General features: G+C 36.4%; 1 protein-coding gene across 1 annotated transcript; it reads right to left on the minus strand.

The window, feature by feature from the left end:
- Nucleotides 1-11,213: 11,213 nt before the first annotated feature.
- Nucleotides 11,214-15,501, minus strand: LOC147812054 (uncharacterized). Its single transcript, XM_087162311.1, has 3 exons — nucleotides 15,424-15,501; nucleotides 14,396-14,458; nucleotides 11,214-11,640 (listed from the first exon to the last, which is right to left on the minus strand). Exons 1-3 carry the CDS (start codon nucleotides 15,499-15,501, stop codon nucleotides 11,260-11,262), a joined length of 522 nt encoding a protein of 173 aa, XP_087018437.1. The 3' UTR covers nucleotides 11,214-11,259.
- Between the last annotated feature and the right edge of the window lie 708 nt (nucleotides 15,502-16,209).

Raw genomic sequence — 16,209 nt, forward strand, 5'->3', positions numbered from 1 at the left:
TTCATTGCTGTTTTATGTGAGAAGCAAGGAGAACTATATTACGACCACCGTACTTTTTGCTGAATGTGAGAGCTGTATTAAGTTCACGGTCGTGGCTGGTGAGTAGAATTCGGCCATGTCAACCTTCATCTATGAAAAGGTACCCCAACGTAGAACCGAGTTAACATATCTTATATACTAGGGAATTGGAATTCGAATTTTATATAGTGGTAGATACACTACAGTACTCCCCAACCAGAATTTAATTTGTGGTAGAATTCGATGAGCGGATACTACTAGTTGATTCATTGCTGTTTTATGTGAGAAGAAAGGAGAACTATATTACGACCACCGTACTTTTTGCTGAATGTGAGAGCTGTATTAAGTTCACGGTCGTGGCTGGTGAGTAGAATTTGACCATGTCAACCTTCATCTATGAAAAGGTACCCCAACGTAGAACCGAGTTAACATATCTTATATACTAGGGAATTGGAATTCGAATTTTATATAGTGGTAGATACACTACAGTACTCCCCAACCAGAATTTAATTTGTGGTAGAATTCGATGAGCGAATACCACTAGTTGATTCATTGCTGTTTTATGTGAGAAGCCAGGAGAACTGTATTACGACCACCGTACTTTTTGCTGAATGTGAGAGCTGTATTAAGTTCACGGTCGTGGTTGGTGAGTAGAATTCGACCATGTCAACCTTCATCTATGAAAAGGTACCCCAACGTAGAATCGAGTTAACATATCTTATATACTAGGGAATTGGAATTCGAATTTTATATAGTGGTAGATACACTACAGTACTCCCCAACCAGAATTTAATTTGTGGTAGAATTCGATGAGCGGATACCACTAGTTGATTCATTGCTGTTTTATGTGAGAAGAAAGGAGAACTATATTACGACCACCGTACTTTTTGCTGAATGTGAGAGCTGTATTAAGTTCACGGTCGTGGTTGGTGAGTAGAATTCGACCATGTCAACCTTCATCTATGAAAAGGTACCCCAACGTAGAATCGAGTTAACATATCTTATATACTAGGGAATTGGAATTCGAATTTTATATAGTGGTAGATACACTACAGTACTCCCCAACCAGAATTTAATTTGTGGTAGAATTCGATGAGCGGATACCACTAGTTGATTCATTGCTGTTTTATGTGAGAAGAAAGGAGAACAATATTACGACCACCGTACTTTTTGCTGAATGTGAGAGCTGTATTAAGTTCACGGTCGTGGTTGGTGAGTAGAATTCGACCATGTCAACCTTCATCTATGAAAAGGTACCCCAACATAGAATCGAGTTAACATATCTTATATACTAGGGAATTGGAATTCGAATTTTATATAGTGGTAGATACACTACAGTACTCCCCAACCAGAATTTAATTTGTGGTAGAATTCGATGAGCGGATACCACTAGTTGATTCATTGCTGTTTTATGTGAGAAGAAAGGAGAACTATATTACGACCACCGTACTTTTTGCTGAATGTGAGAGCTGTATTAAGTTCACGGTCGTGGTTGGTGAGTAGAATTCGACCATGTCAACCTTCATCTATGAAAAGGTACCCCAACATAGAATCGAGTTAACATATCTTATATACTAGGGAATTGAAATTCGAATTTTATATAGTGGTAGATACACTACAGTACTCCCCAACCAGAATTTAATTTGTGGTAGAATTCGATGAGCGGATACCACTAATTGATTCATTGCTGTTTTATGTGAGAAGCCAGGAGAACTATATTACGACCACCGTACTTTTTGCTCAATGTGAGAGCTGTATTAAGTTCACGGTCGTGGTTGGTGAGTAGAATTCGACCATGTCAACCATCATCTATGAAAAGGTACCCCAACATAGAATCGAGTTAACATATCTTTTATGCTAGGGAATTGGAATTCGAATTTTATATAGTGGTAGATACACTACAGTACTCCCCAACCAGAATTTAATTTGTAGTAGAATTCGATGAGCGGATACCACTAGTTTATTCATTGCTGTTTTATGTGAGAAACCAGGAGAACTATATTACGACCACCGTACTTTTTGCTGAATGTGAGAGCTGTATTAAGTTCACGGTCGTGGTTGGTGAGTAGAATTCGATCATGTCAACCTTCATCTATGAAAAGGTACCCCAACGTAGAATCGAGTTACATATCTTATATACTAGGGAATTGGAATTCGAATTTTATATAGTGGTAGATACACTACAGTACTCCCCAACCAGAATTTAATTTGTGGTAGAATTCGATGAGCGGATACCACTAGTTGATTCATTGCTGTTTTATGTGAGAAGAAAGGAGAACTATATTACGACCACCGTACTTTTTGCTGAATGTGAGAGCTGTATTAAGTTCACGGTCGTGGTTGGTGAGTAGAATTCGACCATGTCAACCTTCATCTATGAAAAGGTACCCCAACATAGAATCGAGTTAACATATCTTATATACTAGGGAATTGGAATTCGAATTTTATATAGTGGTAGATACACTACAGTACTCCCCAACCAGAATTTAATTTGTGGTAGAATTCGATGAGCGGATACCACTAATTGATTCATTGCTGTTTTATGTGAGAAGAAAGGAGAACTATATTACGACCACCGTACTTTTTGCTGAATGTGAGAGCTGTATTAAGTTCACGGTCGTGGTTGGTGAGTAGAATTCGATCATGTCAACCTTCATCTATGAAAAGGTACCCCAACATAGAATCGAGTTAACATATCTTATATACTAGGGAATTGGAATTCGAATTTTATATAGTGGTAGATACACTACAGTACTCCCCAACCAGAATTTAATTTGTGGTAGAATTCGATGAGCGGATACCACTAATTGATTCATTGCTGTTTTATGTGAGAAGAAAGGAGAACTATATTACGACCACCGTACTTTTTGCTCAATGTGAGAGCTGTATTAAGTTCACGGTCGTGGTTGGTGAGTAGAATTCGATCATGTCAACCTTCATCTATGAAAAGGTACCCCAACGTAGAATCGAGTTAACATATCTTATATACTAGGGAATTGGAATTCGAATTTTATATAGTGGTAGATACACTACAGTACTCCCCAACCAGAATTTAATTTGTGGTAGAATTCGATGAGCGGATACCACTAATTGATTCATTGCTGTTTTATGTGAGAAGCCAGGAGAACTATATTACGACCACCGTACTTTTTGCTGAATGTGAGAGCTGTATTAAGTTCACGGTCGTGGTTGGTGAGTAGAATTCGACCATGTCAACCTTCATCTATGAAAAGGTACCCCAACATAGAATCGAGTTAACATATCTTATATACTAGGGAATTGGAATTCGAATTTTATATAGTGGTAGATACACTACAGTACTCCCCAACCAGAATTTAATTTGTGGTAGAATTCGATGAGCGGATACAACTAGTTGATTCATTGCTGTTTTATGTGAGAAGAAAGGAGAACTATATTACGACCACCGTACTTTTTGCTGAATGTGAGAGCTGTATTAAGTTCACGATCGTGGTTGGTGAGTAGAATTCGACCATGTCAACCTTCATCTATGAAAAGGTACCCCAACATAGAATCGAGTTAACATATCTTATATACTAGGGAATTGGAATTCGAATTTTATATAGTGGTAGATACACTACAGTACTCCCCAACCAGAATTTAATTTGTGGTAGAATTCGATGAGCGGATACCACTAATTGATTCATTGCTGTTTTATGTGAGAAGAAAGGAGAACTATATTACGACCACCGTACTTTTTGCTGAATGTGAGAGCTGTATTAAGTTCACGGTCGTGGTTGGTGAGTAGAATTCGATCATGTCAACCTTCATCTATGAAAAGGTACCCCAACGTAGAATCGAGTTAACATATCTTATATACTAGGGAATTGGAATTCGAATTTTATATAGTGGTAGATACACTACAGTACTCCCCAACCAGAATTTAATTTGTGGTAGAATTCGATGAGCGGATACCACTAATTGATTCATTGCTGTTTTAAGTGAGAAGCCAGGAGAACTATATTACGACCACCGTACTTTTTGCTGAATGTGAGAGCTGTATTAAGTTCACGGTCGTGGTTGGTGAGTAGAATTCGATCATGTCAACCTTCATCTATGAAAAGGTACCCCAACGTAGAATCGAGTTAACATATCTTATATACTAGGGAATTGGAATTCGAATTTTATATAGTGGTAGATACACTACAGTACTCCCCAACCAGAATTTAATTTGTTGTAGAATTCGATGAGCGGATACCACTAGTTGATTCATTGCTGTTTTATGTGAGAAGAAAGGAGAACTATATTACGACCACCGTACTTTTTGCTGAATGTGAGAGCTGTATTAAGTTCACGGTCGTGGTTGGTGAGTAGAATTCGACCATGTCAACCTTCATCTATGAAAAGGTACCCCAACATAGAATCGAGTTAACATATCTTATATACTAGGGAATTGGAATTCGAATTTTATATAGTGGTAGATACACTACAGTACTCCCCAACCAGAATTTAATTTGTGGTAGAATTCGATGAGCGGATACCACTAGTTGATTCATTGCTGTTTTATGTGAGAAGAAAGGAGAACTATATTACGACCACCGTACTTTTTGCTGAATGTGAGAGCTGTATTAAGTTCACGGTCGTGGTTGGTAAGTAGAATTCGACCATGTCAACCTTCATCTATGAAAAGGTACCCCAACATAGAATCGAGTTAACATATCTTATATACTAGGGAATTGGAATTCGAATTTTATATAGTGGTAGATACACTACAGTACTCCCCAACCAGAATTTAATTTGTGGTGGAATTCGATGAGCGGATACCACTAATTGATTCATTGCTGTTTTATGTGAGAAGCCAGGAGAACTATATTACGACCACCGTACTTTTTGCTCAATGTGAGAGCTGTATTAAGTTCACGGTCGTGGTTGGTGAGTAGAATTCGACCATGTCAACCATCATCTATGAAAAGGTACCCCAACATAGAATCGAGTTAACATATCTTTTATGCTAGGGAATTGGAATTCGAATTTTATATAGTGGTAGATACACTACAGTACTCCCCAACCAGAATTTAATTTGTGGTAGAATTCGATGAGCGGATACCACTAGTTTATTCATTGCTGTTTTATGTGAGAAGCCAGGAGAACTATATTACGACCACCGTACTTTTTGCTGAATGTGAGAGCTGTATTAAGTTCACGGTCGTGGTTGGTGAGTAGAATTCGATCATGTCAACCTTCATCTATGAAAAGGTACCCCAACGTAGAATCGAGTTAACATATCTTATATACTAGGGAATTGGAATTCGAATTTTATATAGTGGTAGATACACTACAGTACTCCCCAACCAGAATTTAATTTGTGGTAGAATTCGATGAGCGGATACCACTAGTTGATTCATTGCTGTTTTATGTGAGAAGAAAGGAGAACTATATTACGACCACCGTACTTTTTGCTGAATGTGAGAGCTGTATTAAGTTCACGGTCGTGGTTGGTAAGTAGAATTCGACCATGTCAACCTTCATCTATGAAAAGGTACCCCAACATAGAATCGAGTTAACATATCTTATATACTAGGGAATTGGAATTCGAATTTTATATAGTGGTAGATACACTACAGTACTCCCCAACCAGAATTTAATTTGTGGTGGAATTCGATGAGCGGAGACCACTAATTGATTCATTGCTGTTTTATGTGAGAAGCCAGGAGAACTATATTACGACCACCGTACTTTTTGCTCAATGTGAGAGCTGTATTAAGTTCACGGTCGTGGTTGGTGAGTAGAATTCGACCATGTCAACCATCATCTATGAAAAGGTACCCCAACATAGAATCGAGTTAACATATCTTTTATGCTAGGGAATTGGAATTCGAATTTTATATAGTGGTAGATACACTACAGTACTCCCCAACCAGAATTTAATTTGTGGTAGAATTCGATGAGCGGATACCACTAGTTTATTCATTGCTGTTTTATGTGAGAAGCCAGGAGAACTATATTACGACCACCGTACTTTTTGCTGAATGTGAGAGCTGTATTAAGTTCACGGTCGTGGTTGGTGAGTAGAATTCGATCATGTCAACCTTCATCTATGAAAAGGTACCCCAACGTAGAATCGAGTTAACATATCTTATATACTAGGGAATTGGAATTCGAATTTTATATAGTGGTAGATACACTACAGTACTCCCCAACCAGAATTTAATTTGTGGTCGAATTCGATGAGCGGATACCACTAGTTGATTCATTGCTGTTTTATGTGAGAAGAAAGGAGAACTATATTACGACCACCGTACTTTTTGCTGAATGTGAGAGCTGTATTAAGTTCACGGTCGTGGTTGGTGAGTAGAATTCGACCATGTCAACCTTCATCTATGAAAAGGTACCCCAACATAGAATCGAGTTAACATATCTTATATACTAGGGAATTGGAATTCGAATTTTATATAGTGGTAGATACACTACAGTACTCCCCAACCAGAATTTAATTTGTGGTAGAATTCGATGAGCGGATACCACTAGTTGATTCATTGCTGTTTTATGTGAGAAGAAAGGAGAACTATATTACGACCACCGTACTTTTTGCTGAATGTGAGAGCTGTATTAAGTTCACGGTCGTGGTTGGTGAGTAGAATTCGACCATGTCAACCTTCATCTATGAAAAGGTACCCCAACATAGAATCGAGTTAACATATCTTATATACTAGGGAATTGGAATTCGAATTTTATATAGTGGTAGATACACTACAGTACTCCCCAACCAGAATTTAATTTGTATTAGAATTCGATGAGCGGATACCACTAGTTGATTCATTGCTGTTTTATGTGAGAAGAAAGGAGAACTATATTACGACCACCGTACTTTTTGCTGAATGTGAGAGCTGTATTAAGTTCACGGTCGTGGTTGGTGAGTAGAATTCGACCATGTCAACCTTCATCTATGAAAAGGTACCCCAACATAGAATCGAGTTAACATATCTTATATACTAGGGAATTGGAATTCGAATTTTATATAGTGGTAGATACACTACAGTACTCCCCAACCAGAATTTAATTTGTGGTAGAATTCGATGAGCGGATACCACTAATTGATTCATTGCTGTTTTATGTGAGAAGCCAGGAGAACTATATTACGACCACCGTACTTTTTGCTCAATGTGAGAGCTGTATTAAGTTCACGGTCGTGGTTGGTGAGTAGAATTCGACCATGTCAACCATCATCTATGAAAAGGTACCCCAACATAGAATCGAGTTAACATATCTTTTATGCTAGGGAATTGGAATTCGAATTTTATATAGTGGTAGATACACTACAGTACTCCCCAACCAGAATTTAATTTGTGGTAGAATTCGATGAGCGGATACCACTAGTTTATTCATTGCTGTTTTATGTGAGAAGCCAGGAGAACTATATTACGACCACCGTACTTTTTGCTGAATGTGAGAGCTGTATTAAGTTCACGGTCGTGGTTGGTGAGTAGAATTCGATCATGTCAACCTTCATCTATGAAAAGGTACCCCAACGTAGAATCGAGTTAACATATCTTATATACTAGGGAATTGGAATTCGAATTTTATATAGTGGTAGATACACTACAGTACTCCCCAACCAGAATTTAATTTGTGGTAGAATTCGATGAGCGGATACCACTAGTTGATTCATTGCTGTTTTATGTGAGAAGAAAGGAGAACTATATTACGACCACCGTACTTTTTGCTGAATGTGAGAGCTGTATTAAGTTCACGGTCGTGGTTGTTGAGTAGAATTCGACCATGTCAACCTTCATCTATGAAAAGGTACCCCAACATAGAATCGAGTTAACATATCTTATATACTAGGGAATTGGAATTCGAATTTTATATAGTGGTAGATACACTACAGTACTCCCCAACCAGAATTTAATTTGTGGTAGAATTCGATGAGCGGATACCACTAGTTGATTCATTGCTGTTTTATGTGAGAAGAAAGGAGAACTATATTACGACCACCGTACTTTTTGCTGAATGTGAGAGCTGTATTAAGTTCACGGTCGTGGTTGGTGAGTAGAATTCGACCATGTCAACCTTCATCTATGAAAATGTACCCCAACATAGAATCGAGTTAACATATCTTATATACTAGGGAATTGGAATTCGAATTTTATATAGTGGTAGATACACTACAGTACTCCCCAACCAGAATTTAATTTGTGGTAGAATTCGATGAGCTGATACCACTAATTGATTCATTGCTGTTTTATGTGAGAAGCCAGGAGAACTATATTACGACCACCGTACTTTTTGCTCAATGTGAGAGCTGTATTAAGTTCACGGTCGTGGTTGGTGAGTAGAATTCGACCATGTCAACCATCATCTATGAAAAGGTACCCCAACATAGAATCGAGTTAACATATCTTTTATGCTAGGGAATTGGAATTCGAATTTTATATAGTGGTAGATACACTACAGTACTCCCCAACCAGAATTTAATTTGTGGTAGAATTCGATGAGCGGATACCACTAGTTTATTCATTGCTGTTTTATGTGAGAAGCCAGGAGAACTATATTACGACCACCGTACTTTTTGCTGAATGTGAGAGCTGTATTAAGTTCACGGTCGTGGTTGGTGAGTAGAATTCGATCATGTCAACCTTCATCTATGAAAAGGTACCCCAACGTAGAATCGAGTTAACATATCTTATATACTAGGGAATTCGAATTCGAATTTTATATAGTGGTAGATACACTACAGTACTCCCCAACCAGAATTTAATTTGTGGTAGAATTCGATGAGCGGATACCACTAATTGATTCATTGCTGTTTTATGTGAGAAGCCAGGAGAACTATATTACGACCACCGTACTTTTTGCTCAATGTGAGAGCTGTATTAAGTTCACGGTCGTGGTTGGTGAGTAGAATTCGACCATGTCAACCTTCATCTATGAAAAGGTATCGCAACATAGAATCGAGTTAACATGTCTTATATACTAGGAAATTGTCTTATATACTGGGGAATTTTTGTAGTGGTAGATACACTACATGCTTAAACCAGAATCGGACTTTATTGATACTCGTTAGCTAACTTGGTTTTAATGGTCGCTATGGATAATTGACAGTGTAAAGTTATGCGGTGCTTGGAGTTAAAATTCGCAGTAAGACTTCCGGGAAATTACTTCCGACCGAATTTTAAAGCCTAAAGCTTGAAAAAACGTACCATCCAATATTATGATACTTATAATCTTTACAATATAACCCGTTCTTTTAATCTAACTATCAACGAAGCAAACAACAAATAAATTCTAAAGACTCGACAGGCTTGATATGATGTTACTCCAAAAATTACAAACGGCGATAATTTACACAAATATAGCCAAATATGGGATAGCACTCAAAACATGACAAACCTTACACCTGAGCTGCGATGGCTCAGGGGATAGAGCATTCGCCTTCCAATGAGGCGAACCGGGTTCGAATCCCAGTTGATACGAATTCCGCATCCGGCTTGCACTGACCACAGTGCTGACGTGAAATATCCTCAGTTGTAGACGGATCATGGGTTAAAGTCCCCTTGCCGTCAGGCTAACCGTGGGAGGTTCTCGTGGTCTTCCTCTCCATGTAACGCAAATACGGGTTAGCTCCATCAAAAAGTCCTCCACGAAGGCAAATATTTCTCCCAATACTCGATTTAGAAGTTCCCTTGTCTTCTGGAATGGATTCAAAATTACAAGGCTACGAAGGTGAACATTAGTAGTTACAAACCCAAAAAATTGGGTCGGATATTCAACGACGGTTATATATATATATGTAAAAAAAATATTAAAAAAACCTTAGGCTGTGATATTAATTTTCCTAATTTTTTTTTAGGCGCATGGCTTGTTGGAATTTATAAATAGCTGATAACTCTTATGAAAAGTAAAATTAAGCGCAAATATAATAAAAAATTATAATAATAAAGCTTCCTAGAATATTAAGCCTGTTCACATACCACCTCGTAAGCATAATGTAAGCGGAGTGATACACCGGAAGTTCTTCCGGTTTTAGGTAGCTTGTTATTGTTTACATTCAGTCAACCATCCATAACCGATAAGCAACCATTTATTTAAAGATGAAGAATATGTAAGCTAATATTTCAAACCCAACATATTTTTGAACACAACAATAAGCTTTCTTGATTATTATTTTATTCATCAGTAATGACCCACACCTAGAATAAGCTAACAGTACTTAATAGTAAACGAAGAATAAATCGCTTATTTTAACCATCATAATTTGACACAAGTAACACCACAAAACCCAATTATACTGCTATATTAATTTTCCTTTTTAATTTAAAAGCACCCGATACATATCGTCACGGAATATTTATCATTTTATTTTTTAAAAATATTTTTGATTTTCATACTACAGATGTTTCTTATGGATGGTTGACTGAATGTAAACAATAACAAACATCCTAAAACCGGAAGAACTTCCGGTGTATCACTCCGCTTACGTTATGCGTACGAGGCGATATGTGAACAGGCTTAATATTCTTGCAAGTTTTATTATTGTGATTTTTTTATTATTTTACGCGAAATTTTACCATTTATAAGAGAAATTTTTCTATTTATGTATTCTAAACCAAACAAATGGGCTTATATAGTTTGTATATGGTAAGAAATTCCCCCCGCCACAAGGTCTGAGGCCGTCTGCTGCTATGGAAACAAGAATAGCGCCTTTCAGGGAGGGTGGTTTCTCTTCACTCTAGGGCTAACACAATGGACCAAAGTGAAATATTCCCGTTCTCTCACCGTCCTGAGCCAAAACCTGTCCTAAACAATGAACCCACATCCCCTACTTGAAATAGTTATATCTCGTTACCATAGCCACCACCACGGCTCCAGACGAATGGCTAGGGAAGTTCTTACTTTAGACAAACTATACTTAATCTTGCCACTGCCTATATTATACATTCTACTGAAAAAAGAGATACACCAAAAGAGCTCCCTTAAATTCTGCTTTCTTTTCTTTTTTTAGAATTTATGAATATTAAATATTATATTTAGACAACTAAACTAATTTGTTTATGTGCTACAACGAAATTAATAAATATTTGCTTTTCAAAATTACAATTGGAGGAATCAATTTATTAATTAATTAATTAATCTAATCAATTGATTTTAACGTCTGGAAATTATTTGATGAACTAGAGGTGTCTAAAATGCATTTTTAACTAGATACTATGTGGAAAGAATAACTATAATTTAATGAGCATATATCCAAGGTTAAGAGATTTTTATTTTCTTTTTTTTTTAAATTTAAGCATGATGTTTCCATTGATGTCCATGGTGCTCATGATGATGAGCATGGTGAGGTTGTTGGTGATGATGATAATGAGCATGGTGAGGTTCTTGGTGATGATGATGATGTGGTTCTTGATGGTGATGGTGAGAAGCATGAGAATGAAGTTTGACGTGAGCTGGATCCTGATTGGCTGTTCCGGGTTCATTGGTCTTGACTTCTGCTCTGAATCCTTCCTTATCCGCTACATAGTGGACTTCTCGGTGGATTCCATGATGGTCAACGTATCCGTAGCTGCCCTTCACTCCTCCGTGTCCATCACCTTCCTCGTGTCTGTGGTGGGATCCGTCTTTGCCTTTCGCTACATATCCGAACTTGTAGGGGTGAGCATGATGATGCTAGGCGAGACGGAACAATTTATTTTATAGCAATTCGAACCATCAGAGAAAATGAAAAACAACTTAAGAGGATACCGCGGGAGAAAATTTTTCATAGCAAATTACCCTGCACAAGTAATTTAAAGTTTAGAGAGTTAAAGTTTAGAGTCTGTTCTTTCCATTCTATTTCGAGTAACTTCAGCCCGTCAAGTATCAGTTCTCTTAAGTGACGCATTCTGTATTCTTACGCAAAGATTCTTACATATTAAGTATATTTATTACACCAATTCCATAAGAAACCAGTTATATCTTCGCTATTTGGAAATTATAAAATATATTTGTTTTAACTATGCAATTTAGTTAAAAGAAGCTAAATAATCAATATAAGTTCAAAAATATTTTTTTGAATATTATTAATAATAATAATAATTTGCGTTCTTTATTCCTGAATTCATCAAAATATGTAATCGACAAAATATTTCTGCTCATAGATCTGCATTTTTACTCATAGTAAAGCATATTGAATCATATGCTACAGCTTTAAAAAGATGGCCTACGTTAATTGTAAACGTTTGTTTTGACTTCGTGGTCGAAGTTAAAATGCCATTCAACTACGTTAGCACTTTTAACTTACGAATTTTTGCAGAATTTCTTATTTTCACTTACGGGAGTTTGATATTTTTTCCCGGACGCATGCGCATTTTCCCTGAACTGACACATGCGCAATTACTTAAAATCTTACATACGGGAGCGTACAGAAGCTCACGTAAATTTGGTAAATCTCCCGAATGTTGAATTTACTCTTTGTGTACAATATAGTATAAGAGTTTTTTCCCCATTAACTGTTCTTATATAGTTGATTTAGAGAGGAAGCAAAACAGTTAGAAAACTTAATCTTACATTCCGAAAAGTAAATAAAAGAGAGAAGAAAAAAACAATTTTGATATTTATTTTTTTTTTTAAGCTTACTGGAATGACAATAGTAATCTTATCGTTGTTCGTACTTATTTTGTCACATTCGAAGGACGTGGGGTGTTGGATTGATGAAATGTTTTGCTTATACCATTTAAGAAACAACTATCGGGTTTTTGTCAAAATGAAATGTCAGTTCTATATCCAGGTAGCAAAATAAGGTTCATTTTCACTCTGCAAAAACTTTTTAATGTAAACCTAAAAAGATTTGAAATGCGGTTTACGTGTAAACCTTCTAACCTTAAAACCAGATCTGTGACAATCTACTCTAATCCAAAACCTTGGAAAACACGCTTCTATATAAAAACCTTAAAACAAGGTTGACTTAGGGTTTTCAAGCGTGAAAAAATCCTTTAATAAAGCTGGTCTCAAAGTGAAAATAATCTTAAATCTAGATAATAAAAAATTTCCAATGGCAGGCACTGAATTTGAATCTTTTGCCTATACTATGCCAGAATTGTTGCTCATTTGGCGTTACCCAGTGGGCACCTGTGAACCAAAGTCACGGAGGCGAGCAACATTGCCCACGCCACACTGCCACAAACGCGTTTATAGGGTGGGCCACATTCACACATCATGCACACACACAACAGAGGACAGCACAAAGAGAGAAAGAAACATCCATGCCCAGAGCGGGATTCGAATCCGCAGCCTATGGCTTCGCAGTCAGGCACGCTAACCGCTCGGCCACCAGGCCGGTTTAAATCTAGATAATTAAAAGGTTTCTTTTTGCTAAGACTCGTTTGCTCAGCTAAAATAGAAGCTTGAAAAATTCTTTAATAAAGCTAGTCTCAAGCTGAAAATAATCTTAAATCTAGATCGTTATAAGGTTTCTTTTTGCTAAGTCTTGTTTGCTCAGCTGAAATAGAAGCGTGAAAAAATCCTTTAATAAAGCTAGTCTCAAGGTGAAAATAATCTTAAATCTAGATAATTATAAGGTTTCTTTTTGCTCAGCTAAAATAGAAGCGTGAAAAAATCCTTTAATAAAGCTATTCTCAAGCTGAAAGTAATCTTAAATCTAGGTCGTTATAAGGTTTCTTTTTGCGAAGTCTCGTTTGCTCAGCTAAAATCCACCTTGTCATGAAATTTTAAAGGATGATGCAATTTGATCCTATCGTTAGTGTGACGTCAGCTAGAACGTCACACCATTTTACCTAAGTGACAATACTTTTTAAAAAATAATTTTTAATCCTTTTAGGAAGAAAGGTTTGAAACAGCAATATTTTTGCTTCATTGTATAAAGGTTTTTAGTACAAATATTTTCGTGACAATAGAAAAAAAAAAATTCCGACGCATGATTGTCGTAAGGTTGCATGCTTTCTGGGATAGTCAGTCAGAGTGGGCCAAATTTCTGTAAACGAGAAGTAATATTTTATGAAAAAGTAAAAACATAAATTATAGTTTGTCAGTCTAGTTTGATCACTTTAGCTGAGACAAAAATGGATTTGGATTGGCAATAAATTCCTTTGGGAGAGGAATTGTGCTTAACTTGTTATGACATGAAATTTACAATGTCACCAGAGCTCCAATAGACATTTAAATGCTCTAGTTAGTTGGAAATAAGTCGAAATTCTATTTATGAGATTCCACCGTAATAGACTTAAAGGTATAAATAGAAACGTTATGGATAATATTAAGAGTAAAAAAGTTTATCTAGCAGCTTTTCCGATATATTTCCGTTTGGAGAAGAAGTTTATCAATTTTAAAATATGACGCATTAAAATTCTTCAATATATTCAGAAGTTTGTAATTTTAAATAAGAGCTTGAATTTGTTACAACAAATCTAATAAAAAAAATCTTCACCTCATGATGATCATGATGATGATCAGCTGCAGTAACTGCTATCAAAAGACAACTGAGGATGATCTGAAAAAAAGAAAAATCAGATTTAATATAAATATTTACTATACATAGTATTGAGCCACTATGGCTCAGAGGATAGAGTTTCGTGATAGACGGTGGTAGACGGATTATGAGTTAGAGTCCCCTTACCGTCAAGCTGAAAGTGGGAATTTTTCGTGGTTTTCCTCTTCATGTAATGAAAATACTAATTAGTGAATTTCCCCCTATTCTATATCCAGGAGTTCCCTTGTCTTCTGGATTTAGTTCAAAATTACAAGGCTAAGTTGGATTTTAGTAGTCGTAAACCCAAATTTGGGTCGACTGTTCAACGACGATTATAAAATGAAATAAAATACTTAATAACTATCAGATTTACCATACATATAATATTTCTGTAATATAAGTTTATACTAATGATTTATTATAATATATTTACCATAATGTATTTACTATAATAAACTCAGCATTTAAGTATACTTTAACAGAAGCTCGGCAATCCGTCCGCTAATTCTGATAGCAAATATCATTTTAATAACCATTTAGCACTCTTTTAATGAAATGAAAATATAGCACACATTTAATTACACGTAACCTTCGCGAAAAAGCACTCAAAATTGAAGCAACTTTTTAACAAAGTGACATTTATGGAATAACTCGTCGGACGAGGGGCCGAAAATTAAGCATTAATCTAACAGCTATCAAATTCCAAAACCGTATCCTGATTTGTCTGGTCTGAGGAATTGAAATTATCACTCAATTTTTAGTATTTAATTCATACTTATTAAGCTTAATTGTATTTATAAATGCTTTATTTTATAACAGTAATCTAGTTCATATTCATAACCGTCGTTGTTAAACCAGACCCAATTTTATAAGCTTACCAACTACGTAGCCCTGTAATTTTGAACCCAATCCAGAAGACAAAGGAAATCCTGGATTAAACAGTGGGAGAAATTTGCCTCCGCTAAGGACTTCTCGATGGAACAAACTCGCATTTGCATAACTTGAGCAGTATAACCGCGAACACTTCTTATGGTCAGCCTGACGGCAAGGGGACTCTCACCCATGATCGTCTACCATTGATGGTATTTTACATTTGTGGTCGATGTAAGCCGGATGCGGAATTCATATCAATCAGCCATAGCTGGGATTCAAACCCGGTTCACCTCATAGGAGGGCGAGTGCTCTATCCCCTGAGCTATCGCAGCTCGTATACCAATATTGTTAAAATATCCTGTTTTTTGAACTCTTAAGAAAATCCCTCAAATTTTTCTAACAGATCAAAATAGTTTTTTCTGTACAAAGCGTACACTAACTTTTTCCAAGCTCTTTCTTTTTTTTTTTTCTAAAAAGAAATATTTGTTTCTAAGATGTTTTAAAGCTGTTCGGACATTCTTCCTATTCCCATCTTAATCAGTTATGGTATTCAAATCACGACTCGTCTACCACTGAGGATATTTTACGTCAGCACTGTGGTCGGTGCAAGCCAGGTGTGGGATTCGTGTCGACATTCCATCGTTAAGATTCGAACCCAGGTCACCGTATTGGTAGGCGATCGCTCTAACCTTTGAACAACCACGAATCAACATAATTCTAATGGAATAAATGTCAACAAGGAATTACGTAGTAAGCAGTGCCCGAGTAACAAATAATGAGACCAACAATAATAATTCAGAGAACCCTTTTCAACCTCTTAAGTTGGATATAAATGATTATTTAACTTTTTTATATCTATTTTAAAGCTTAAATGTATTTATAGTTGCTTTTTTATAACA

The sequence above is a fragment of the Parasteatoda tepidariorum genome, chromosome 4, assembly GCF_982258835.1.
Source record: "Parasteatoda tepidariorum strain Cologne lab strain chromosome 4, Ptep-v5.0, whole genome shotgun sequence".
NCBI lineage: Eukaryota > Metazoa > Arthropoda > Arachnida > Araneae > Theridiidae > Parasteatoda > Parasteatoda tepidariorum.

Bases quoted from the DNA above. Each gene is read 5' to 3' on its own strand.
- LOC147812054 (XM_087162311.1), bottom strand. From the start codon at position 15,501: ATGGGTGAGAGTCCCCTTGCCGTCAGGCTGACCATAAGAAGTGTTCGC. The intron at 14,459-15,423 runs GTTTGTTCCATC...TCTTTTTTTCAG, and splicing joins CTCAAGTTATGCAAATGCGA to ATCATCCTCAGTTGTCTTTT. The intron at 11,641-14,395 runs GTGAAGATTTTT...CGTCTCGCCTAG, and splicing joins ATCATCATGATCATCATGAG to CATCATCATGCTCACCCCTA.